This window comes from Podarcis bocagei (genome assembly GCF_964188305.1).
Source record: "Podarcis bocagei genome assembly, chromosome: 12".
Classification (NCBI taxonomy): Eukaryota; Metazoa; Chordata; class Lepidosauria; order Squamata; family Lacertidae; genus Podarcis; species Podarcis bocagei.
In genome coordinates, this window is record NC_138137.1 from 62,497,929 (window position 1) to 62,524,740 (window position 26,812).

A 26,812-nucleotide genomic window follows, 5' to 3' on the forward strand; every position below is an offset into this window, starting at 1 on the left:
ACTTGCATTATTAAATATATGGGATGATACTGCAAAATGATTCTCTTTGAAGGAATTGCTAAGTTGGTTTCTAGTAGCAGCTAGATTTTCCGTTGCACAAAAATGGAAGAACTTAAAGGATCTGTTTCTTGAGTTGTGGCATAAAGTTACAGAACCTCACAGCTGCTGAAAGGATGACACACAATATTATACATGGAGTTAAGTCCCAGTGGGATATTGTCTTAAGATATTTCTCTTGCAAGTTCACACTAATAAACATTTCTGGAATATTCTTTAATATCCAGTAGTTTTTATGCATTTGCCACCTTTGCTGATGGTTTGCCTTTTTCTCCTTTTTGCTTCCTAAGGCTGGAGTCTGCAAGAGACCATGTTCTGCCCAGTGACTGGTACTTCCCACCACAGAAGACATGCTTGATCTGTGGGGATGAAGCTTCTGGGCACCACTATGGAGCACTCACTTGCGGGAGCTGCAAAGTCTTTTTCAAGAGGGCAGCTGATGGTAATTCATCTTTTTGTGTGTTTGTGATGTGTGTGATTGAATGCAAATAATAAGAAGAAGAGTTTGGATTTGATGTCCCGCCTTTCACTCCCCTTCAGGAGTCTCAAAGCGGCTCACAATCTCCTTTCCCTTCCTCCCCCACAACAAACACTCTGTGAGGTGAGTGGGGATGAGAGACTTCAAAGAAGTGTGACTGGCCCAAGGTCACCCAGCAGCTGCAGGTGGAGGAGCGGAGACGCGAACCCGGTGACCCAGATTACGTGACTACCGCTCTTAACTGTTGGGATACTGCCAGGGAGACAAAGTCCATCATGGCCCCAAGCCGTCTGCCGGATGATCCATCGATCTCCCATAGGCACACAGTATCAGCAATTAGCGACATGAGTTTCTAGAAAATATCTTGCCACATTCTAGAGCTCATGCACACGCTTATCAGCAGATAATTGACAGCAGAAGTCGCACTCAGGAGAGCATTATTTACAAGTTTTATTCAGCGTTGATCAGAACAAAGAAAGACATGACTGCCTGCGTCAGTGTCTCCAGACACACAGAGAGAAACGAAAGCAAAGACACAACAGAAACATCCTGTGAAAACAGGAAATACGCAGGCTGTGACACAAACATCCTGCTCCCTTTTAAGGTGGAACGGAAATATCCTAACATCCTCCCCCTTTCTGTGTAACCTGTAGTACCTGTGGTTCAGCCCAATTGCAACCTTCTTATGTAAACCTTAAGTTGTTCTCTGTTAACAACCTTAGACAACAGATCAGCAGGAATTTCATTTCCTGCCATGTAGGACACCTGAATGAGTCCTTTCTGAATACACTCCCTTGCACGATGTAGCTTAATCTGCAAGTACTTGGTTCTTTGCTTGAAACTCTCTGAGTTCAGCAAAGCCAAACACAATCTATTGTCTTGATACACTTGTACAGGACATTTTACAGACACTCTGATGTCCTTAAACAGTTGCATCAACCATTCACAATCCATGAGTGAAAATGACAGAGCATTGAGTTCTGCTTCACAGGAACTTAGGCTTACTGTCGTCTGCTTCTTGCACAGCCAGTCAAACAGGCAGTGGTTGTACATGTAGCATACTCCAGAAGTGCTTGTACCATCTGTGGTGTCACTTCCAAAACTTGCATCTGCAAAGATTTCAAGACCTCCAGTCCTCTGACTGGTGAACCTCAGCCTGTAGTGCAAAGTCCCTTTCAAATAGCGGGCTATGCGCTTCAGAGCTTTCCAATCCTGAACAGTAGGATTGTTTGCATGTCTGCTAAGCAGGTTACAGCTTACAGCAATGTCAGGTCTTGAGCACCTAGCAATGAAATTCAGCTTGCCTAGAATGCATCTGTACAGCGTTGTGTCAGAAAACGCTTCAGCAGTACTATCTACCTGGTAACCTGTCACCATCGGTGTGTCTGCTGGGTTTACATCAACCAAATTCAACCTGGTTAAAACATCAGCAATTTTCTGTGTTTGGTGTACCAGAAAATTACCTGCTTGGTCCCTCTCCACCTGCAGAGAAAGATAGTTGGATACCTCACCAAGATCCTTCATGTCAAAGTGCTCCTTCAGCTGAGCTAGGGTGCTTTGATAAAAAGCCTGATTCTTCCAAAACATCAGAAGATCATCAACAAAACATAAACAATACAGTTTGTTTTGCCCCTCCTCCTTGACAAACACACATGGATCAGCTTTGCCATGGTGAAAACCTAGAGAAAGCAACGTCTCAGTGAGTTTTGTGTTCCAACACCTGGCACTCTGCTTGAGACCATATAAGGATTTCCGCAGTTTACAGACCATTCCCTTCTGTATCTGCATTCCATCAGGTGGAAGCATAAACAGCTCCTCCCCCAAAATCCCATACAAAAAAGCTGTATTAATGTCATGACGGGAAACATGCAGTTTCTCCTCCGCAGCTTTGTGTCTGACTACCTTGCCATTCTGGTCTGTCTTGGCCTTGAAGACCCATTTGCTGCCAACCAGTCTCATTCCTGGGACTACCGGTACCAGCTCCCAAGTTTGGTTCCTGTTCAAGGAATCAACTTCAGCCTTCATGGCATTAAGCCAAGGCTTAGGATCTTTATTTTTATTTTTTTATAAAATATTTATTAAGATTTTCAAAAAAAATTACAAAATAGAAAGAAGAAAAAAAGAAAAGAAAATACAAAATAAAAATGGTTAAAAACATTTCAGTCCTTCCATCACATATTTTCATTTGCTTATTTCCCAGACCTCCTCACGCCTCCCATTTCTGTATTCCAATTCAAATTTTTAATTCAGCAAATCCCTCCCCTCTTCAATCATCTTAAACTTCAATTTTAAAATATTACAACATTAACATTTTACCTACTAATAACCATTTTCTCATATTCTCTTATAGCAATACAGCTAAAGACCACTTAGTTTCTATCCAACATTCTAACATTCATTAATTTTGCAATATTTCTGTAGATAGTCTTTAAATTTCTTCCAATCTTCTTCCACCGACTCTTCTCCCTGGTCTCAGATTCTGCCAGTCATATCCACCAGTTCCATATAGTCCATCACCTTCATCTGCCATTCTTCCAGCGTGGGTAGATCTTGTGTCTTCCAATACTTTGCAATGAGTATTCTTGCTGCTGTTGTTGCATACATAAAAAAAGTTCTGTCCTTCTTTGGCACCAATTGGCCGACCATGCCCAGGAGAAAGGCCTCTGGTTTCTTAAGGAAGGTATATTTAAATACCTTTTTCATTTCATTATATATCATTTCCCAGAAAGCCTTAATCTTTGGGCATGTCCACCAAAGGTGAAAGAATGTACCTTCAGTTTCTTTACATTTCCAGCATTTATTATCGGGCAGATGATAGATTTTTGCAAGCTTGACTGGGGTCATGTACCACCTGTATATCATTTTCATAATATTCTCTCTTAGGGCATTACATGCCGTGAATTTCATACCTGTGGTCCACAACTGTTCCCAGTCAGCAAACATAATGTTATGTCCAACATCTTGTGCCCATTTAATCATAGCAGATTTGACCATTTCATCCTGGGTATTCCATTTCAGCAGCAAGTTATACATCTTTGACAAAATCTTAGTTTTAGGTTCTAACAGTTCTGTTTCTATTTTTGATTTTTCCACCTGGAAGCCAATTTTCTTATCCAAGTTATATGCCTCCATTATCTGATAGTAATGTAGCCAGTCTCACACTTTATATTTTAATTTCTCAAAACTCTGCAATTTCAATTTGTCTCCTTCTTGTTCCAAAATTTCCCAATATTTTGGCCATTTAGCCTCCATATTAAGTTTTTTCTGAGCCTTTGCCTCCATTGGTGATAACCACCTTGGGGTTTTATTTTCAAGTAAGTCTTTATATCTTGTCCAAACATTAAACAATGCTCTTCTGACAATATGGTTTTTAAATGCTTTATGTGCTTTAACCTTGTCATACCACAAGTATGCATGCTACCCAAAAACATTATTAAAACCTTCTAAATCCAAAATGTCTGTGTTCTCAAGAAGCAGCCATTCTTTCAGCCAGCAAAATGCTGCTGATTCATAGTAAATTTTAAGGTCTGGCAGGGCAAATCCACCTCTGTCCTTTGCATCAGTTAATATTTTAAATTTTATTCTGGGCTTCTTGCCCTGCCAGACAAATCTAGAAATATCTCTCTGCCACTTCTTGAAACAGTCCATTTTGTCCAAAATTTGCAATGATTGAAATAGAAATAACATTCTTGGCAATACATTCGTCTTTATAACAGCAATTCGACCTAACAAGGAAAGCTTCAAATTTGACCATATCTCTAAGTCCTTTTTCACTTCTGACCAACATTTCTCATAATTGTCTTTAAATAGATTTAAGTTCTTAGCGGTCATATTAACCCCCAGGTATTTTACTTTCTTAACCAATGTTAAACCTGTCTCCTTCTGAAACCTCTCTTTCTCTATCGGTGTTAAATTTTTCTCAAGCACCTTAGTTTTTAACCTGTTCAACTTAAATCCTGCCACATGACCAAATTCCTGAATCAAGTCTAATACTCTTTTCGTACTAGATTCTGGCTCCTGTAACGTCAATACTAAGTCATCTGCAAAAGCTTTCAGTTTGTACTGTTTGGCTCCGACCTGTATGCCTTTGATCAAACGGTCCCTTCTGATCATGTTTAGCAGAACCTCCAGGACCGAAATAAAAAGCAATGGGGAAATTGGACAGCCTTGTCGTGTCCCTTTTTCTATCTTAAATTCCTCTATTATCACACTGTTAACTATTAGTTTAGCCTTTTGTTCTGAATAAATTGCACTTATACCATTTTCGAACCCTTGACCGACCCCCATCCCCTGAAGATTTTTCTTCATAAAACTCCAAGAAATATTGTCAAAGGCTCAGGATCTTTAGAGGTTAACTCCTGAACCTCTTTGAAGCTTGAAGGTTCCCACACCTTCTCTGAGCTACTAAGAACAGCAGTTGCTGTCTTAGCAAACTCATCAGCAAATCTCTTTGGAGGTCTGCCCTTCGTGGCTCTCTCAGATCTGCGTACTAGACGCAAGTCTTCTGGACTCATCTCCTCTTTCTTAGGAGAAAAGTGACCAATGGTGAACAGTGGTTCTTCCAGTTCATTGTCAGACGCATCAGATGGTCTGACTGAGGCCTTTGCGCTCTTGTAGTCTGCTGTGTCATCACTTTCACTGACATCAGCAGCAGCACCGCCCACTGAGCTGGAATCCGAACTCTGATCATCATCATCATCATCATCCTCAGCTTCCTCAACATCATCTGCTTTTTTCACATCACCTTCAACTTCCTCTGGGTAACTCTGGAAAATTCCCACATTTCCCCCCCCCCCACTTAGGATTGTACTCAACACTCCTTGTGAACTTAATGGACTTAGAGTCAGTCATCCATACCCTGTATGCACCTTTTTCGTACCCCATGAACAAACCATGTGCCCCACGCTTCCCAAGCTTGTTGCTCTGTGGGGTGTGTACCCACATGTCAGAACCAAAGATTCTCATGTGCTTGATGTTGGGTTTCTACCAAACATCTTCTCATAGGGGGTACAACCAATAGGTGATGACAATCTGCGATTAAAAGTGTAAACAAAATTCGACAGAGCCTCCCCCCAAAACTTATCAGGGAGATTGGCATCATGCAACAATGTTTTCATTCCTTGCAGCAACGTTTGATTTGCTCGCTCCGCAAGCCCATTCATCCATGGCGATCTAGGCGTTGACAAGTCATGCTGGATTCCCTTCTCAGTCAGGAAAGCTTCAAACTGCTGAGAAGTGAACTCCCCGCCCCGATCAGTAAAGAGACAACCAATGCGTTTACCGTGAACATTCTCCAACCAAGCACAGAATGCCTTGAACCTAGGAAACGCTTGCAATTTCTGCTCGAGCATAAACACATGAATGTACCTGGAAAAAGAATCAATTAGAACCATGAAGTACCTTGCTCCACCCAAAGAGGGCGCAAGTGGACCAACCAGGTCTGTGTGCACTAGCTGGTAGGGTTTGGAAGCCTGCCTGCTAGACTCCTTGTCTTGTTCTCTGCACAAGACACACATTTCATGTGAAACTTACAGGGTTTGATGTTCAAACCCTCAACCATCTCTGGCATCTTGGCCAGTGCCTTCCAAGAGAGGTGACAAAATCTGCAATGTGCATCATGAATGCATCCTGCATGAAGAACTTTGTTAGTTTGTGCAACACAACAAGAATCAGCATTAGACACAACAGCACCATTTGCATCATAAGTTATACAGAACAATCCATCTATAAACTTTGCATGCAAAATGTCCTCTTTCTCTTTTCTGATGACACAAACGCTCCTCTTGAAGGAAATCTCAAAACCACGCCCAGTAAGCTGTGGGACACTGGGCAAATTGTCTGCAGCACCTGGAACATCTTTGATGGTTGTGTGCAGACTTGCCAGTCTCACAGCCCCTTCTCCTGCAATCCACAACGTCTTTCCGTCAGCCAGGTGGATCTCACCTTCTTGAGGTTTAAAGGAGATAAAGAGATGGTGGTCCATTGAGACATGGCGTGTACACCCCGAATCAATAATAAACCTGGCCTTAGCCTTTGCAGCAGTCTTTCTGACAAGCAAAACCTTGTTTTCCACCGGCATGGGCTTTTGCAGCTTGCCCCCCTGCTCCTGGCCATCAGACTTGCCTTTAGCCTTTGGTGAAGCTGTGCCAGCAAACAAAGCCTTGTTTTCCACTGGTGTGGGCTCTTCACCCTCCCTCTGCTTCTGGCCATCTGCAGGCATCTGCCTCTGTTTACTTCTGGCCTTCCGGTATCTGTGAGGATGACCTTGGCTCCCATGAGAAACAGAGCTCTCAGCTGCCGACTCCTTGGCTCCCCCTGGAGGCTGGAATGTTGCCTGGGATGACGTGACAGTCAGCTCCCCCTGCAGCTTGCAAGCAGTGCCCTCGGCATCCCTGCATTCACTCGCATTCTGGGAAACAGCCAGGACCTCCGATGCAGTCAAACTCTGGGCTGGGATGACTGGCAGGTGGGCTATTTTCAAAGCATTCCACATCTTACGTGCAGTCACATTGCCAGCTAACGTTTTAATTTCCTCCAGAGAGACGGACAAGACTATTACGTCAATGGCCCTCGAATTCTGGGCTTTCCATCTATCTGTCAGAGGAACTGGAGGGGCTTCAGACACAGTATGCCACACTCCAAACTGACGCAGCAAACTCTCACACCACACAGCCCAGGTTTTATAATTGTGCCGATTTAGCTTTGGGCACTCAGCAGCCTCAGAAGCTTCGAAAAACTCCATTCCAGCCTTTTGTTTGAGCCGTGAGTCTTATTTGCCTTCAAAAACGTCTTATCTCTGCAGCCCATTAATCACGAAGCATGCTTGGCGCAGCTCCCAGATCCATTAGTCTGCCGGACATCAAAAGCTCTTGCCGCGGCAAACAGAAAAGCCTTACTTTCGCTTTTCCTCCACATACTTTTCAGCAGTCTGTCGCAGTCTTACTCTCCTGTAAGTGCCGTGAATCTGGGCCCGAAACCTGTTGCTGGGATACTGCCAGGGAGACAAAGTCCATCATGGCCCCAAGCCGTCTGCCGGATGATCCATCGATCTCCCATAGGCACGCAGTATCAGCAATTAGCGACATGAGTTTCTAGAAAATATCTTGCCACATTCTAGAGCTCATGCACACTCTTATCAGCAGATAATTCACAGCAAAAGTCGCACTCAGGAGAGCATTATTTACAAGTTTTATTCAGCGTTGATCAGAACAAAGAAAGACATGACTGCCTGCGTCAGTGTCTCCAGACACACAGAGAGAAACGAAAGCAAAGACACAACAGAAACATCCTGTGAAAACAGGAAATACGCAGGCTGTGACACAAACATCCTGCTCCCTTTTAAGGTGGAACGGAAATATCCTAACATTAACCACTACACCACACTGGCTGTAGATGTCATTCTCAACGCACAAATATAGGATGGGGTACCCCTGGCTTCACAACAGGACATGTCAAAAGGGATCTAGGGGTCTTAGAGGACCACAAGAACAACTTGAGTGAATAATGTGATGCAACAGCAAAAAAATCTAATGCTATTCTATGCTGCATTAACAGATGTCAAGGGAAAATAATAATTTCACTCTATTCTGCCTTGGTCAGACCCCACTGGGAGTCTTGGGTCCATTTCTCAGTGTCACACTTTAAGAAGTATATTGGCAAGCTAGGATGTGCAGAGGAGGAATGTGTTCAGTATGACCAAGGGCCTGGAAACTAGGTCAGAGGGGGCAGGGTTTCTGTTGAGGCAGGTGATTAGCTGTGGGAGGAGCTTATCAGAGCTAGCAGGGCAGCGGTGTGTGCAGTTTGATCCATATTTTAGATTTAGGGGAGCTAATCTCAAACATTTGTTGGGGGAGACCTAGGTTTTTTGTGGGGGGAGTTATTTGTCCTGTCTTCACGCTTTATGATGGAGGACCGCTGTAGCCACCCCCAACGACACGTTATCAAGATGGAGGGGGAGGGAACAGCTGCAGTCGCCTGCGGTTCCTGCGCAATGTTTGCCATCTTGCCAAAGGTTGCAGGCAGCTTTACCTGCAGCAATTGCATGTTGATTGCCCTCTTAAAAGGCAAAGTCCAGCAACTGGAGGAACGTGTAGCTACGCTCCAAAGAATCAGAGAGCTGGAGCTCTTCTTGGAAGCAACAGAGCACACCGTCTCCACCAAGGAGGAGACAGGGGACTCCCCTGAGAAGGAGGCTAGTTCACCAACACAGGAGCCAGATATATGGAGAAACATGACTCAAAGAAGTAGGGGGCCCAGGGTTCACTCTGATTGTTTAGAAATACACAATCGCTTTGAGGTCCTCTCCCCTAGCATGGAACACGAAGAGCAGACTCCATTTGAGGATCTCTCCCTCATTACAGTTGATCAGGTATATGAAGACGAGCAGCAACGTCAGTCCTCAGGGAATGTGCAGGCGACCTTGGAACGGACAGCTCACGGAAGAACCCTGACCAAACCTAAGAGGAGGCGTGTAGTGGTGATAGGGGATTCCCTACTGAGGGGAACAGAAGCAGTGATCTGTGGGCCTGACAAGATGTCTCTGGAAGTGTGCTGTCTCCCCAGGGCTAAGATCCAAGACGTAACTGAACGACTGCAAGGAATCATAAAACCCACTGACGAATACCCCTTCCTCTTGGTTCATGTGGGAACCAATGACACTGCAAGCAATAGCCTCCAGAAGATCAAAAGAGACTACGAGGCTCTGGGCAGGAAATTGAAGCAATTAAATGCACAAATTGTCATCTCATCTGTCCTCCCAGTTGAACGACGTGGCCCAGGGAGAGAGGGGGAAATAGTGGAAGTGAACAGCTGGCTTCGCAAATGGTGTAAACAGGAACGGTTTGGATTCTTAGATCACGGACTGCAGTTTCTTGAAGATGGACTTCTGGCAAGCGATGGGCTGCACTTCACAACAGTTGGGAGAAATGTTTTTGCCAAAAATCTCAGAAACCTCATCAGGAGGGCTTTAAGCTGACTAATGTGGGGGAGGGAGACAGTGCTCCTGAAGGTAGAAGTCTATCAATTGATGAAGATGATCTTCCAAATGTCATAGACCAACGGCCCTTGCCTGCTGTACCCTATACCACCCCCGAATTTGTGGGGGGGGGGCACTAGGCACAAAGCCCTCCTGTGGGATTTCCGGCTCTCCTGGACGCTGTCCCTGATTCGCGCTGCCAGTTGCAATGATCTTTAAAAGAAACAATTTGGACGAGATTAATTGCACATGCTTCAAGGAAAAAGGGGAGTAAAGACTGCTGACAGAAGAGATCTCTGATAACAAGGCAAGAATAAAATATGAGAAGATACGTCAAGATACGGTATGACAAATGGGGGAGGGGGAAGAAAACCTGCCTTCCTTTTTTTATGTGATTTAACAAGAATCCCCTCCCCTAATGAGTCAGAAACTAAGGACTTAAGCTGTGGATTTAAGGCTGTGTGGAGATAAACTTTCGATCCAAAGCAGTGTTTCAAGATGAAGCTGGAAAGCTAAGAGTTTTGGAATGACGCAGTTAAAAATGCCGTCGCCATTTTGGGAGGCATTGTTGGAGCTCTTGGGTCTGGGAGGAGAAAGAGAGAAATAGAGTTGTTTACATATCGTGGATCAACTCCTCGGTGGGACTTAAGAGTGACAAATGCCAAAATTTACGATGGAAAGAGCGATGTTATCTACGAAGGAGATATATGGAAACCATCTGGACTTAGAGGAGGAACAGGAAATCCACACGGGATTATTATACTTGCTATCGGCTTAAGGAGACCAACAGAAGAGATCGTAAAAGAAAAAGAGAAATTATATGAATAAGATATGATGTGGAAACACCAAGATAAGACTGGATAGAATTATGAACTTTGTTTGGACTGTTTGGGACTGATTTGGACATTAACGCAGTAATAAGAAGATGATCTGAATCCCCCTTTGGATCTTGAAGTATGGGTTCCCCCAACAAAATTTAAAAATTTGGATTTGTAATTTGGAATTTATATGATGTGATTTAATTTGATGTGATTGGCCAGTTAATAAAAATTATTTTTTTAAACAAACAAGCAAACAAATGTCATAGACCAAATGGAGCAAACAGCACGCAGACCTAGTGGTGGGAGGAAAAAATCCTTAAATAAGAAACACGGAGGAATGATTAATGGACTTCAATGTCTCTATACTAATGCGCAAAGCATGGGAAATAAACAAGATGAGCTTGAGCTCTTGGTACAGCAAACTAAATATGACATAATAGGCATCACTGAAACCTGGTGGGATAAGTCCCACGATTGGAATGTAATAATGGGGGGATACAATCTATTTCAGAGAAACAGACCAGACAAGAAAGGAGGAGGAGTGGCGTTATATGTCAGGGATGTGTATACCTGTGAAGAGATCCAAGATTTAGAACCTCAAAGCCAAAGTGAGAGCATTTGGGTCAAAATTAAGGGAGAGAAGAATAACAGAGACCTCATTGTGGGAGTTTACTATAGATCCCCAAGCCAAACGGAGGACATAGATGATGCCTTCCTGGAACAGATGGCCAAGCATGCAAAAGGAAGGGAGATAGTAGTAATGGGGGACTTCAATTACCCGGATATTTGTTGGACGTCAAACTCAGCCAAGAGCATAAGGTCAAACAGATTCCTCACTGGCCTTGCAGACAACTTCATTGTCCAGAAAGTGGGAGAAGCAACAAGAGGAACAGCCATTTTAGATCTGGTCCTAACCAATGTTGATGACCTAGTTAGTGGGGTAGAAGTGGAAGGATCATTAGGCGCGAGTGATCATGCTCTTCTGAAGTTTACTATACAGAGGAAAGGAGCAGCCAAGCATACTAGGAGTCAATTTCTTGACTTTAAGAAAGCCGACTTCATAAAACTTAGGGAAGTGCTGGGTGAGATCCCATGGACAGTAATACTAAAAGGAAAGGGAGTTCATGATGGCTGGGAGTTTGTTAAGAGGGAGATAGTAAAAGCACAACGTCAGGCAATACCAATGAGACGGAAACATGGAAGGTGCCTAAAGAAGCCAGGGTGGCTATCTAAAGAACTTTTAACTGAGTTAAGATTAAAAAAGGATGTGTACAAAAAATGGAAAAGGGGGGAAACCACCAAAGAGGAATTCAAACAAATAGCCAGCATGTGTAGACACAAAGTCAGAAAAGCTAAAGCACAGAATGAACTCAGGCTTGCTAGAGAGGTTAAAAGCAACAAAAAAGGCTTTTATGGGTATGTTTCATTATCTGCCAGATTTCCACCTCCAAATTACTTCCCCTCCAAATCTGTTTCTTTTGGGGAGGGGGTATCTTGTTAGAGAAATTAAATTATTGAAGGAGAAATAGGGTGATGAGGGAAAGGACTGAATCTCTCCTTGCAGCATGGTATGGTGGATAGATGATCAGACCAGGACCTGGGAGGCCAGGGTTCAAATCCCCAGATGGCGATGAAGCTCCCTGGGAGACAATGCCGCTCAGCCTGGACTCACAGGGTTTTTGTGAGAATTAAATGAGGAGCAGACGGTCTCAGGTTCAGTCCCTGACGGCATCACCAGGTAGGGTTGGGAATCATCCTTGCCTGAAAGGATCAGTCCGGGGGCAGGAATAAAACCCCCACTTAGCAAGGACTACTTTCTCTTTTTTTTGGCATCTTTGGATGAAATTGAGAGCTTGCCAGCTTGGCTCTTGAAGCACTTCTCAATCTTGTCTTCACCAAGGGGCAAAGCACACGTCCTGCCAGAGAGCCCCCAAATGTTTTCTGTCTGCAAAAAAGACATCCAGTTTGCACAGCTGGATTGGACTTGTCAGACTCGAAAGTGGAAGAGCAGCAACAGATATTTATCACTGGGTTTGGAGGGCGATTGGCAGAGATGTCACACAGAGGAATTCCAGAGCGGAGATATCAAAAGACAAGGAGGGTCAGGCCTCGAAGGATATGCAGGAGTGAAGAAGAGGAGGATTCAGAAAGAGGGACTCTTTTACACTTTGGAATGCCTGGGCAACACAGGGCCTGCTAGCAAAGGGCAAGTTTGCAGGGGGTGGGGGGTTTTTGGCATTTGCATTGTTGCATTGCACACCGCATGCATAAAATGTGCCTCTCACAAACCCTGGAGGTGTTTGTGAATGTTTGCAGGTCATAATCAAAATATTCTGCAAATATGTCTGTTTTGCTTGCAAACTCACTTCTGTCCTTCCCTTGCAAGAGTGAGACCAGAATTCACCACACAGTGGATTAGTGGTTCAGAGTTAGAAGACCTTTGGGACAGTCTATTTTCAGCACCCCAGTGGTGGCTCCTCTATATTTAGTGGCTGAGGGACATAACATTAATCTTTTTGGATGCTGGCCTTGAATTCTCCTCCGCCACTGTGATCCACGCGACGGTCACCTCCAGACTGGATTATTGTAACTCGCTCTACGTGGGGCTGCCCTTGAGACTGACCCAGAAACTCCAGCGGGTGCAGAATGCTGCAGCGAGACTCCTTACGAGGTCTTCGCTGCGAGATCACATTCACCCGGTGCTTTACCAGCTGCATTGGCTCCCGGTGGAGTACAGGATCAGGTTTAAGGTGCTGGTTTTAACCTTTAAAGCCCTATATGGCCTAGGACCCTCGTACCTACGGGACCGCCTCTCCTGGTATGCCCCACAGAGAAACCTACGGTCATCAAATAAAAACATCTTGAAGGTCCCAGGCCACAGAGAAGTTAGGCTGGCCTCAACTAGAGCCAGGGCTTTTTCGGCTGTGGCTCCGATCTGGTGGAACACTCTGTCACAAGAGACCAGGGCCCTGCGGGACTTGACATCCTTCCGCAGGGCCTGCAAGACAGAGCTGTTCCACCAGGCCTTTGGCCAGGGCACAGCCTGACTCCCTCCCTCGGCAATCTTCGCAGAGCTCTGGCCCAATGGTTGCCAGTGGCCTGAATTAATTAATTTTATAATGAATGATTTTAGAGTGTTGTTTGTGCTGTACTTTTGTACTGTTTTATTGTTGTTAGCCGCCCTGAGCCCGGCTTCGGCTGGGGAGGGCGGGATATAAATAAAATTTATTATTATTATTATTATTATTATTTTGCTCTGCAAGGAAAAATGGAGATATTCTGCAAGCCCTGGAACTTATTTTTCATCTTCCTCATAGAAAGCAATAGCAATTTGGATAACTTTTATTGAAGCAGTACATATTCTTATTGTTGCTGTTGTTGTTGTTAGAATTATTTTATTTCACAAAATTTATACACCATTCAGTTGTTTAAAAAGAGTACCTCAAAGTGGTTTACAAAAAATCAGTAAAATTATCACTGGAAACAACTCTTTAAAACATTCAAAAGATAAAATCACCAGTAAACTAAAAATAGCTTAAAACATTCACCAGTGTTCTACATGCCTGGAGAAGCTTATTTAAGGGAAAAGGTTCTTAGCAGGTGCCAAAAAGAGCACAGCGAAGGTGCCTGTCTCATGTGTCCATAGGCAGAGAGTTCCAAAGTGTAGGTGCTGCCACTCTAAATGATTGACAGTGTAATGGGGATTATATAGCACCTGCAGCAGCTCCAGTTCTGCAGATGGAAGCAGTTGGGCGGGGGCGTAAGGTGATTTCACAGGTAAATTGATCTGAAGTTGCTAAGGGCTTTATTGACTAATAGTAACACCTTGAACTTGGCCCAGTAGCAAAACAGCAACCATCCCAGATCTCTGAGCGCACTTGTTGTATCCTGAGAGGGTCTTACGCCTAATAAAAGTCAGTGTGCTGGCCAAGAGCACAAAGCAGATGCCCCCTTTAAATGGGTTGTGGGAGGGGCTTTAACGGTTTGTGTCCTTTTTTTGTTCTTGCTTTTATCTTGTATTTTGCACCCAGTTGGTTTTTGGACTGTATCGCCCCCTGTCAGACCAAGCAAGCATGGCCAGTGGTCAGGGCTGAAGGGAATTCAGTTCCAACTACGTTTGGAGATCCGAGACTGGGGAAGTCTTTATGGACCATACTGCCCAGATCAGTGGTTGCCAAACTTTCTGGAGACTGCCCACTTGGTTCAATAAACTTATCCCCAGAGCCTGCTACCTGTTATTCTGAAGGGGGGGTTGTACAACCCACTAAGGAAGCTAACAACACAGTAAAATTCAAAACTATAACAACTAATTGCATATTCATTCAAAATCCAATTTGTTTAGTTTGATTAATTCAGCAAAATCAATGAGCTTGATCCAGTGATACCTGTTTTCCAATGCCTGATGGTCATTTACACCTCCACCCCTTTGATCCCCTTGCGTCTTAGTGTCCCCCCGGGGGGGGGGATGTGCTACCGACCACTTTGGGAAACGCTGGTCTTAGATGGTTGAAATAGTCCTGGTATGGGGCAGTTTCATCAGGTTCCAGCCCTAGGACAGGATCCCAAGCCCAGTTCTCACTGCAGATGAAGCAGGTGCCTGTCTAGGCATTGTGCAACTGAAGTCCATGATTAGTCTCTCCTCTGATACAACTTGCTCAGTATCCTAAGAATGTAATAAGAGACCAGCTGCTGGATCACACAGTGGCCCATCTAGTCCAGCCGTCTTTTCTCACAGCAGCTGGCCAGGTGCTTGTGGGAAGCTGGCAAGCAGGACCGGAGCGCAATAGCAATGCTCACATGTGATTCCCAGCAACTGTTCGTACAAGTTGTCTTTCTTGAACATCCCATAATCTTTAAGGAGCATCCTGTTGAGCAAGTTCTATTTCATTAGTTTGTGGTTTAGGGCTCATCCACACATCCTTTTACCCTAACACATTTCTTATAGGATAGCCTATGTATCTTCCCTTAACAAATCCATATTGATCTTCCTTGATTATTTTAGGTAGTACCTTTTCCACTTGCCTTGCCAGGATCTTTGTAAATATCTTATAGTCTTGATTTAATAGGCGAATTGGTCTGTATGACCCCACCTCTGTAGGGTCCTTTTGCGGTTTTTCAATCACTACTATTTCCGCTAGTTTCCAAGTGTCTGGGGCTTTCCCCCCTTCTAAAATATTATTAAATACTTTTTAAAGTTCTGAACCCAGGATATCAATTGTTTCTTTATTAAAGTCTGCCGTAATTCCATCTAATCCTGGGGATTTCTTACTTTTAAATGATTTAACTACATTCTCTCTTTTTTTCCAAAGAAATTTCCTCCTTCAGTCTTAATCTATCACTTTCTTCGATTTTAAACCCCAAACTTTCCCTACTAGTATTTTTATTTTCTTCTTTATATAAAGATTGATAGAATTCTGTAAATTCTTTCCTTATTTCTCTAGAGTTTTGTGTAAGTATTTTCCTTCTGGTCTTAATGGCCTTCACCCTCTGTTTATCCCTTCTTTTCTATAAATAGTTTGCGAGTCTCTTATATGATCCTATTGAGGTTCTCTGAAAATCATTTTTGATCATATTATCTCTCTTCCACACTGCAACTATATCCAACTCATCCAATTCCTGTTTTAACTTTCTTAACTGCTCCTGTCTGCTCCTTAGAAATTTAACCTGTTGCTGTTGTTGCAAAATTTCAATCTCTTTAATTTTTTCCTGTCTCCCCGAGTACCAATCCTTCTTAATCGCAATCTCTTTCAGTATACAATGTCCTCTTATAACAGCTTTAAAAGCGTCCCATACTACCAGGCTCTCGGCCGAACCATTGTTCTCTTTAAAATACCAACCAATTTGTTTTCTGATATATTCCCTGTCAATCTCTTTTGCCATTATTAGGTTATTGTACCGCCATCTCCTGCTTTTTCCATCCTCTTCCAGTCCCAGCTCCACAAATAGTGGAGCATGGTCTGAAATCCATATTCCCATAGTCTTTGCCGTTCTAACACTGATTTCATTCCCTTATTTAATTAGCACGTAGTCAATATAAGACAAAGTCTTACGTCTGTTGGAGAAGAAGGTAGGTTTGGTGTTGGGGTTTCCCCTCTCAAAAATATCCTTTAATCCCCATTTAGATAATCTGAAAGTACTATCGTCCTTTATATTCCAATTAAAGTCTGCTGTAACGATAACTTCCCCTTCAGCGTAAAGCGGCAGTTTATTCAAGGTTTTCTTTATAATTTTTTTCTGTCTTGTGTTAGGTTTGTATATATTAGCTATTGTAAAGATTTTTTTGTGACACTTTAATTTTTAAGAATATAAATCTACCATCATTATCTTTTTTCTGGCTCAGAACCTCCGGCCTAAGATTTGCATTACATAGTGTCAGGGCTGCCACTCAGTCCCAGCTCACATAGGACCACGTTAGCCAGCGTTCAGGTTAAAAGAGTCTTTATTGGATTACAGGTTCCATTTCCAAACTGCAATGTGCAGCCCTACTTCTTCTAGGTCAGACCGGCGAAGACCCGTCTGAGTCTCCGCCTCTAGCACACCAGCTTAATACCCTAGCCTTGCTCCACCTCCTGCGCCTTTCCTTCCGTCTCTGGGTCCTTCTGCCCCCCGGGGTCTCTTCTTTCCTACTCTCTTCTGACGCGGACCCCCCTGACCCTTCCGCCTCCTTGCGGCGGGCTTTGGGACCTGGCTCACTCTCTGGGCTGCTTACTGCGCCAGCTTCCGCTACATTTGAACTTGGCGCGCGCGCCCAACTCTCAACCTTCCTCTTGATCGTTTCGTCGCTCCCCGAGGTGGGCGTGACTACTCCTGACTCATGCCCTCCCTCCTTCTGAAAGCCTCCGGAACCCGATATCTGGTCCCCTTTCTCCCCGCTGCTCCCGGCTGGGTACGTGGGTCCCGATCTTCAACTGCTGCTCTCTGATTCCTCTCTGGACCCTTCTTCCTGGGGTGTCCCCCTGCTTTCCCCCCTTGCTCTGACCGCTGGCGCTCCCTTCTGGGAATCCTCGGACTCACTGGATAAGCTCGGCGATCTCGGTTCGTCATCCCCACTCATCTTTCCTTCGTATTCCTCCCCCTCGCTCTCTGTCTCCTCCCTTCTCTGCGTCTCTGCTCCTGAACCCCTGACATCCATCCCCCCCTCGAAGCCCCCCCTTCCCCCCTCCCCGCTGTCAAGGGTGGTTGCTGGGTGCTCCATCATCACAGGAGTGAATGCCGGATACAGTTCGCTCCTCGTCGCTGGCCGCCAACTGAAGACCTCCCCTGACACATAGTATAGCGACCCCTCTAGCCTTATTCATCACTTTCGATTCTGCTATTAGGCCCCATTGCTGAGAGCATAACAAAGGTCTATTGTTTGCTTTGGCTCTATGAGTCTCCTGGAGGCATAGTATATCCACTTTCATTTTCTTTGCCAGTGTCAGTACCCTGTAGCGTTAATGTTTGAGGCCAGCCTGTTAACATTTAAAGATAAAAACCTTTAAAGACCTATCCATTATCCCGACTACTGTTTATTTTTTGAATCCCTCTGTGTACATATATTATATTTTCAATTCTGGCCCATTCAACCCCCCTCCCCCTTCTCCCCTGAGACTCAGTTAGGGATCTCCATGATCCCTGTCCCATGGTGTCTTGGGGAACCACACTCCTCTCCCTTCGCTCTTGGAAAGTTTATATCAGAAAATATATATATATGTATTTACAAATGCCCATTTTAGATGTTTCTAGTATATATTATTTTTTTCTGTTTCCTTCCCCTCTCGACTTCCGTCTTCTTTTATTCTCTTGTCCCTGCACTGGAGATTCTTGAGATTCTTCACTCGACTCTCCCTGTAATTCTTCCGAACATGAGAGTTCTTGCTCAGTCTGTCCTTGTATTCCAACTCCTAAATCAGCTAGCATTTTTTTTGCTTCACCAGGGTTCTTAGCGGAATATTTCCTGCCGTCTCTAAAAACCAGCAATGTAGCAGGGTAGGCCCAAGTAAGGAGGATTTTATGATTGTAGAGAGCTTGTGCAAACTGCTGCATACGTTTCCTGTCTTGAAGCGTTTCCTGAGAAAAGTCTTGTCTCACTATGATCTTTCGCTGTTTAAACTGCAGGTCTGCTTTCTGCCCTAGTGATTTATAAATTTGATCTCTTAACTTCTCTCTTGTGAATGCCATGATTACATCCCTGGGAAGTCCAGAGCCTCCTCGTGGTGTGAACACCCGGTGCACTCTCTCAATTTCATTCGGCTCAATTTCAATTCCTTGTTCTTTGAGCCATTCTAACATCTCCTTTTCCAGGTCCTTATTCCCAATATCTTCAGAAATACCAGAGAATTTTAAATTCCTTCTGCGCTGTCTGTCGTTCATTTGTGAAATTCTTTTTGTCAGAGATTCTATTTTGTTTACGTTTGCATCATTCTCAAGTCTTTCTCAAATAAATGGATAAACCACCGTTTTAAACACTAACTCACCCCAATCCAGGACTTGGACCTGAGCCCTGTTTTCAGTGAGTTATCTCAGCTATCAGTTTGCAGAGAGTTATTTGCTTTTCAGGCTTTTAGTGAAGTTCCAAGAGCAAGACAGGTGTGCGTCTACCCACGCCGACGCATGTGCAGTTCTCCTGCCAAAATGATTCTCATGGGAAACTTGCAAGCAGGATCTGATCCCTCTTCCCTCCCATGGCTTCCAGCAACCAGTATCCAGAAGCATTACTGCTTCCAGCTGTGTAGGCAGAGCACAGCCATCCTGGCTCATAGCCATCAATAGCCCTCTCCTCCTCAGTTCATTTGTCTAATACTCTTTTCAAGCCATCTAGGTCAGTGGCCATTGCTGCCTCCTGTGAGAAGGCGTTCCATACTTGGCAGTGTGGATTTATTTTATCTGCCCTGAATATTGCAGCATTTGGCCTCATTGGATGTCCGCAAGTTCTAGCATGTCAAGATTGCAGATGTCCCTCTCACACCAAGAACGCAGTAAGCTGGCAGTTGAATTGGGCTTAGATTAATTAGTATTTACGCAGTAGTTTCCATCTGAGCTCACAGCTCAATCATCTGCCAAAGAACGACGTTGAGCTCACTAAAGGGTGGTGTCAGGGGTTCAGGAGCAGAGACGCAGAGAAGGGAGGAGACAGAGAGCGAGGGGGAGGAATACGAAGGAAAGATGAGTGGGGATGACGAACCGAGATCGCCGAGCTTATCCAGTGAGTCCGAGGATTCCCAGAAGGGAGCGCCAGCGGTCAGAGCAAGGGGGGAAAGCAGGGGGACACCCCAGGAAGAAGGGTCCAGAGAGGAATCAGAGAGCAGCAGTTGGAGATCGGGACCCACGTACCCAGCCGGGAGCAGCGGGGAGAAAGGGGACCAGATATCGGGCTCCGGAGGCTTTCAGAAGGAGGGAGGGCATGAGTCAGGAGTAGTCACGCCCACCTCGGGGAGCGACGAAACGATCAAGAGGAAGGTTGAGAGTTGGGCGCGCGCGCCAAGTTCAAATGTAGCGGAAGCTGGCGCAGTAAGCAGCCCAGAGAGTGAGCCAGGTCCCAAAGCCCGCCGCAAGGAGGCGGAAGGGTCAGGGGGGTCCGCGTCAGAAGAGAGTAGGAAAGAAGAGACCCCGGGGGGCAGAAGGACCCAGAGACGGAAGGAAAGGCGCAGGAGGTGGAGCAAGGCTAGGGTATTAAGCTGGTGTGCTAGAGGCGGAGACTCAGACGGGTCTTCGCCGGTCTGACCTAGAAGAAGTAGGGCTGCACATTGCAGTTTGGAAATGGAACCTGTAATCCAATAAAGACTCTTTTAACCTGAACGCTGGCTAACGTGGTCCTATGTGAGCTGGGACTGAGTGGCAGCCCTGACAGGTGGGTTCTCCTCCAACAGGATATCCTCCATTGGCTGCCCCTCCTCCTGTCGGACTGACGCCAGGCCTGGACCCTACTCCTTTGCCATGTCTGTGGTTTGTCCACCCCCCTCGGAGCAATGTCTAAAGGCTGCAGCTCCTCTGAAACTGCCTCTGTCTGCCCTACGCTATATTGGGAATTGACAGCCTGCATTCCAGGATGGGAGAGGCTTGCATCACTCTCCGTATGGGAAGGAAGCAAGCCTCTCTTTTCCCCAGCCTGCCTCCCCCCTCTTCGGAGTCCTTGCTGTCACTCTAGAAAGGGACATTCCTGACATAGCGTTATGAGAAAGGGAGACAAACAGCTGATTGCCAGTTCATTTCCAGACCTAATTCCTGGCTCCTGTGGAAGCGAGTTCCATGATTCGACTATGTGTTGCATCAAGAAATACTTTTTCTCCGTCCTGTCCTGTTGTGCTGTATGTGGGGCTCCCCTTGAAGACAGCTCAGATGAAACATTAGTCCATGATCTCCTAATTATAGGGACTGAGATTCCAAAAGATCAGAAAAGACTTTTTTTTTTGTACACGACAACAGCTGCACAGATGTTACTAGCTCAAAGATGGAAGCAAGAAACAATCCCCACCAGAGAAGAAAGGAAGGCCAAGCGGCTAAACTAGGCCAAAATGGCAAAACTCAGGAGGCTCGGGAACCAAGAGGACAAGAACTTTAAAGAAGAATGGGAAAAATTCATAATATACTTAGGAGACCATTGTAAGCAAATCAAAACTTTAGCTGGACTTTAACCTCACTTGTAAAGTAACAAAAGCTATGGACAATCTAGAAGGTAAAAAAAATGTGGTATGCAGTTGTAAACACTGCCATTAAGACCCACTTAGGGGAAGGGGAGGTGAGAGTCTGGAGATTTAGAGAATCTCTGTAAATGGATGTATAAACAATTTTGTTATAAATTTGTATTTGTAAAAGCAAATAAAAAATATTTTCATTTTTTTTAAAAAAAGTATTTACTTTAGTCACCATCTGGAAATGTGTAGAGTGAACGTTGGTTTGTGTTGTTATTTTATTACACAGCATTGTTAGTCCTGCTTCAGCATCTTAAGCTTTTGAGCACGCTTTGCATAAATGATAGTTAATATTTTGCCCTGACAAAAGAACGTTTTGCCAGAGTTTGGGTGGCCACCAGTCAAGGATTCTTTAGCTGTAGTGCAGGGGATTGGACTCGATGGCCCTTGGGGACCTTTAAAATCCTACAATTGTACGATTCCAGCTTGTCGCATTGAGCCCTTGATGTTCTGATTACCTAAACCTCTCACATTAAGAGTTGTACACATAACATTCACATTCTTTATTATGTCTTTCCCAACCATCTCACTTCTCCTTTCCCTCCTTTTGTACCATTCCCTCCTGGAGATAAATCCACCCCCACCTTCCCTCCCCACAAAAAAGTCAAGGCAAAAACACAAGAAAATATCTGTGTGCTGCAACTCTTGCACCCAGGGTACAAACCAATACATCCTCACATTTATTTTTCCAATTACTCTTCTCTGTTTAATCATCCCTTCCAAACCATCCATCTCCACCCACCTTCCACACATCATAACTCCCCTTACCAACAACACAGCACACACACAACTTTCCACACTCACTCATCCAACCAACATAATACTCCCATATGGGGGGGGGGGATAAGTTGGAAGGGAGCTTGCAAGTTCCCCTAGTCTGAAAAAGAAAAAAACAGCCCCATCGAGCCACCCCGGTACTCTTTCTTCCTGCCTTCCTTCTTCATCTTCACTTCTTATATTTAACTCTGTCTCTAAGATCCCATGACTTTTTCCTCATTCTTGCTTTCCTTCTTCTTCTGCCACCCTGAGCTTGTTCGCTTTCTTCTCTTAAGTCATTTTCTTCTTCTTCTTCCAAGTCTGGAGTCCCCTTAAAGTCCTTTGGCAACTGCAGTCCCACATGTTTAAATAACGCCACCACCTGCCGTTGATCTTTTGCGAACAATCTCTCTCCTTTATACTGCATTCTTAAAGCAAATGGTGCCATTCTCCAATTGTATTTCATATCTTTTTCTTGCAGCACCATGGTAGACACCCGTAAATTCTTTTTCCTTTTAATTGTTTCCAAAGATAAGTCCTCAAAAACCATCACTTTCTTGCCATTGTACAACAGTTTATCAAGTCTATCCAAGTCTTTCAGTGCCTTGAATACTTGCTTTCTCTGTTTATATCTCCCAAAGCACATTACCACATCTCTCAGCCAACGGCTCATTTCTCAGCTTCCCAACCCTATGTATGTGGTTGAGCGAGTCTTTCAAAATTCCCAATTCAGGCAGCAAATTGGCCAGCCACTCAATCACTTTCTCCATATCTGGAACATTTTTTAGACGTAAATTCGACCTTCTGGCTCTATTTTCTAAGTCCATTAATTTATTATTAACATACTTATTGTGTCTCTTCAGTTTCCTAGTCTGCTCTTGCAATGCATTCATTTTTTTCTCATTGGCCTGTGCCATTTCCCATGCAGCATTTACATTTTCTGCCAACCGTTCTACTGTCTCGGCCAATTTAGAGAATTTATCTTCTACTATTTTTGTAACACCCTTGGTAGTACTGTTCTTTGCTCCTTCTATGGCTTTTAAAATTTCTTTTTGAAAAGCTTTAGGCTTAATAACCTCTGTTTCGGTCTCCACCTCCAAATCTGAAGCCGCCATACTTTCACTCCCAAACAATGCACTTAAGAATAAATCTTTCTCATACTCCCACTTTATCTGCCTTCAAAGTGTTTCCTCCAGCAATTATGCAGACTAGGTCATAAACTTTCTTGGGCTTGTTCTTTTCCAGCTTTTTCTCCACATTTCACCAGGAGTTCAGCCAAGAACGCCTCTTCTCCTTCAGCCGAGCATCAGCATCTTAAGCTTTTAAGCACACTTTTCATAAATGATAGTTAATATTTTGCCCTGACAAAAGAACGTTTTGCCAGAGTTTGGGTGGCCACCAGTCAAGGATTCTTTAGCTGCAGTGCAGGGGATTGGACTCGATGGCCCTTGTTGTATGATTCCAGCTTGTCGCTTTGAGCCCTTCATGCTCTGTATCTAGTAAGGGGAGGATTGCCACTTTGCATTCATGATATGCCCTCTTGATGCTTTTAGGCAAACAGAAGTACCTCTGTGCCAGCCGAAATGACTGCAACATTGACAAGCTCCGAAGGAAAAACTGCCCCTCCTGCCGCCTTCGGAGATGCTATGAGGCCGGGATGACTCTCGGAGGTAATCCAGCTTCTGTTTACAACCCTTTGATTTTTGCAGCATACCTGATTTGCAGGGCCAGATTTAGATGAAGAGTGGCCCTTGGCTACTTGTAAGGCCCCTCCCAATCCCCCTCCATCACGACTGGAAGAAAATGGAAGAGTGTTATAAACCTATGGCTTTGTGTCACATATAGGTGCAAGTGCAAAAGTTCATCAATAAGGTTCAGGTCAATATCTTCTGGGGATGCTTCCATCAACCTTGCTGAATTTCTCGCTTAGATGCTGTCAGATTAGCAAGAAAACAATTGTGCAACATCACTGTACAAAGTACTTCTTTTTAAATTGGCTTCAAGTGCATCTAATATAGGAATAAAGGATTTTCTTCTAAACTTATCTCTGGAAGAAAGTGCTTCTGAGGCATCAGGTGCACTTCTGTCATTTCTTTGCCGTTCCCTCACTCTTTGTCTCCTTGTTTTGTAGTTGACATTTGGCAAGGTGGCTTTTGCTTATTTCTCAAGTTCATCAAAATCTTCTCTAATTTTCCTTAAAAAATCCAGAAGTGAACTGTGAACAAATTTGCACAAGAACTCAATAATAGGTCTGATTTCTGAAGGGCTTTGCTGACCTTGTGAAAATGACCCAGCACACGGGCCCAAAAATGCAGCACACGGGTCCAATTCTATGAAGACTTACAACACCTTATAGAAGTGACACCATCAAACCCTTCGATAGCTAAAGCTAAAGCAAGGTCTGGAAAGAGTTTACAAGCAAAGCAATAATTTCGGCCTTTTGAGGGAGAATATACAAGCCACTCTTGGCTATATGTTTTCCCATTTGCTTTTGTTGAATAAAAAAGAGTTTTTTTGCAAAACCTAGACTGCTTTTTGTACACTCGTTTGGAATTTGAAAATGTTCCACAATGATGCACAACTTGAGAGGGACCCCTCTCTGCCCAATAGGATACTTCCTAATGTGATAATTCTGGCCACAAACCAACATCTGTTACAGTAGGCAGCATCATGGCTGCTTCCTCCTAATCAGCTTGCTGTTCCACATCCTGCTTCGCTGTTTCTCTTTCAGGGAAGTTTTTGTGTGGTTAGTGGTTGGCTCAGGCTGGATAGCTTCACTGTCGGCTCTTGTTGCTTCAGTGAGTGGTTGATGCAAGAAAGTAGTGATTGCTCTTAACTTCATCACCACAGCATTTTCCAGTCTTTGTCTCTTGCTCTTGCTAGCACCATTTTCAAATCTTTTACACATGCTCAGTTTAGAATCTAAAAATTAAAATTAATCTTCAGTTGGATAAAATTGGTGGGCTTCTGTCACTCTTCAGTAGCTGCCCCCACTCACTGACTTCCCTATGCCTTTCTTGAGGGGCAGTGAGACCCCTCTGGCTGACTCCTGGGGTTGATGCAGAGGGATAAAATGGTCGCTGCTTCCTGTCTAGAATAACAAAATCTGGCTCCACAGACTTTTTCTTTTACAGCCACTAGCATTGCCAAATATTAATGCAGACACAGAGTGAATATAAATAAATAAATGCATTAAGCAGCCTATTTCAGAGAATTAGAGAGTCATAAGCACAGGTTTCCTTGTGTTTTGTTCCTGTTCCTGTGTAATATGATGCAAGGTCTGTGTGTGTGAAGGTTGCTGTCTGCTGGGGACAGGGTCTGCTTAGATGCTCCCCTGAAGCAACTTGGCATCTTTCTGGGGCTTCTTTTGTCTGGTTCCTGTTCTCTCTCTCTTTTAGCAGAGCTTAGGCAGAAGAAATTCTGAAAATGTTCTGTTCTGTTTTGCAGGTTTTGAATGGAGAGAGGTCCAGCCACATATACCTAGGTGGAAAGCCAGTGTGGTGTGGTTTCAGGCTAGGACCTGGGGGAGACCAAGGTTCAAATCCCCGCCCTTTGCCCTCATGAAGCTCACTGGGTGTGGCCTTGGGCCAGTCACAGCCCTCAGCCTAACCTGCCTAGCAGGGATCAAATAAGCAGGGGGAGAGCTGTGTGTGCCACCCTGAGCTCCAGGGAAGAAAAAGTGGCAGTGCTTTCTTTCTGGGGTACGCAGAGCTAGCACCCCCCCCCCAGTGTTAAAAGTGTGGCACTTACTATAACAACTTCATAGTGAGTTCCGGCACCTGCACCTTTTTTCTAAAACAAAAACAATAAAACACTGAAAGGTGGGAATGAAATGCAATAGATTAATCAATTCTTTTTTTTAAAAAAAAGATTTTTATTAAAGATTGAAAAAAAAATCAAAGAAGAAGCAATGTACAACAGTTAACATCAAATATGAAGTGTTTTTTGACATTGTTTGTTGTGTTTAGTCGTTTAGCCGTGTCCGCCTCTTCGTGACCCCCTGGACCAGAGCACGCCAGGCCCTCCCCCTGCTTATTTGATCCCTGCTAGGCAGGTTAGGCTGAGAGGTGTGACTGGCCCAAGGCCACACCCAGTGAGCTTCATGAGGGCAAAGGGAGGGGATTTGAACCTTGGTCTCCCCCAGGTCCTAGTCTGAAACTAGACCACACTGGCTTTCCACCTAGGTATATGTGGCTGGACCTCTCTCCATTCAAATTTGCAGATGACACCAAACTGGGAGGGGTGGCTAACACCCCAGAGGACAGGATCACACTTCAAAACGACCTTGACAGATTAGAGAACTGGGCCAAAACAAACAAGATGAATTTTAACAGGGAGAAATGTAAAGTATTGCACTTGGGCAAAAAAAATGAGAGGCACCAATACAAGATGGGTGACACCTGGCTTGAGAGCAGTACATGTGAAAAGGATCTAGGAGTCTTGGTTGACCACAAACTTGACATGAGCCAACAGTGTGACGCGGCAGCTAAAAAAGCCAATGCAATTCTGGGCTGCATCAATAGGAGTATAGCATCTAGATCAAGGGAAGTAATAGTGCCACTGTATTCTGCTCTGGTCAGACCTCACCTGGAGTACTGTGTCCAGTTCTGGGCACCACAATTCAAGAAGGACACTGACAAACTGGAACGTGTCCAGAGGAGGGCAACCAAAATGGTCAAAGGCCTGGAAACGATGCCTTATGAGGAACGGCTAAGGGAGCTGGGCATGTTTAGCCTGGAGAAGAGGAGGTTAAGGGGTGATATGATAGTCATGTTCAAATATATAAAAGGATGTCACATAGAGGAGGGAGAAAGGTTGTTTTCTGCTGCTCCAGAGAAGCGGACACGGAGCAATGGATCCAAACTACAAGAAAGAAGATTCCACCTAAACATTAGGAAGAACTTCCTGACAGTAAGAGCTGTTCGACAGTGGAATTTGCTGCCAAGGAGTGTGGTGGAGTCTCCTACATTGGACGTCTTTAAGCAGAGGCTTGACAACCATATGTCAGGAGTGCTCTGATGGTGTTTCCTGCTTGGCAGGGGGTTGGACTTGATGG

General features: G+C 44.4%; 1 protein-coding gene across 1 annotated transcript in view; it reads left to right on the plus strand.

Moving 5' to 3' along the window:
- The first annotated feature begins 216 nt into the window (after positions 1–216).
- LOC308569954 (androgen receptor-like) overlaps positions 217–26,812 on the plus strand; it is a 46,664-nt gene continuing 20,068 nt past the window's right edge. Inside the window, exons 1-2 of the mRNA XM_081164230.1 lie at positions 217–499; positions 23,310–23,426. Of these exons, the coding sequence (XP_081020356.1) occupies positions 23,414–23,426 (13 nt within the window). The 5' untranslated portion in view covers positions 217–499; positions 23,310–23,413. The remainder of the gene's footprint in view (positions 500–23,309; positions 23,427–26,812) is intronic.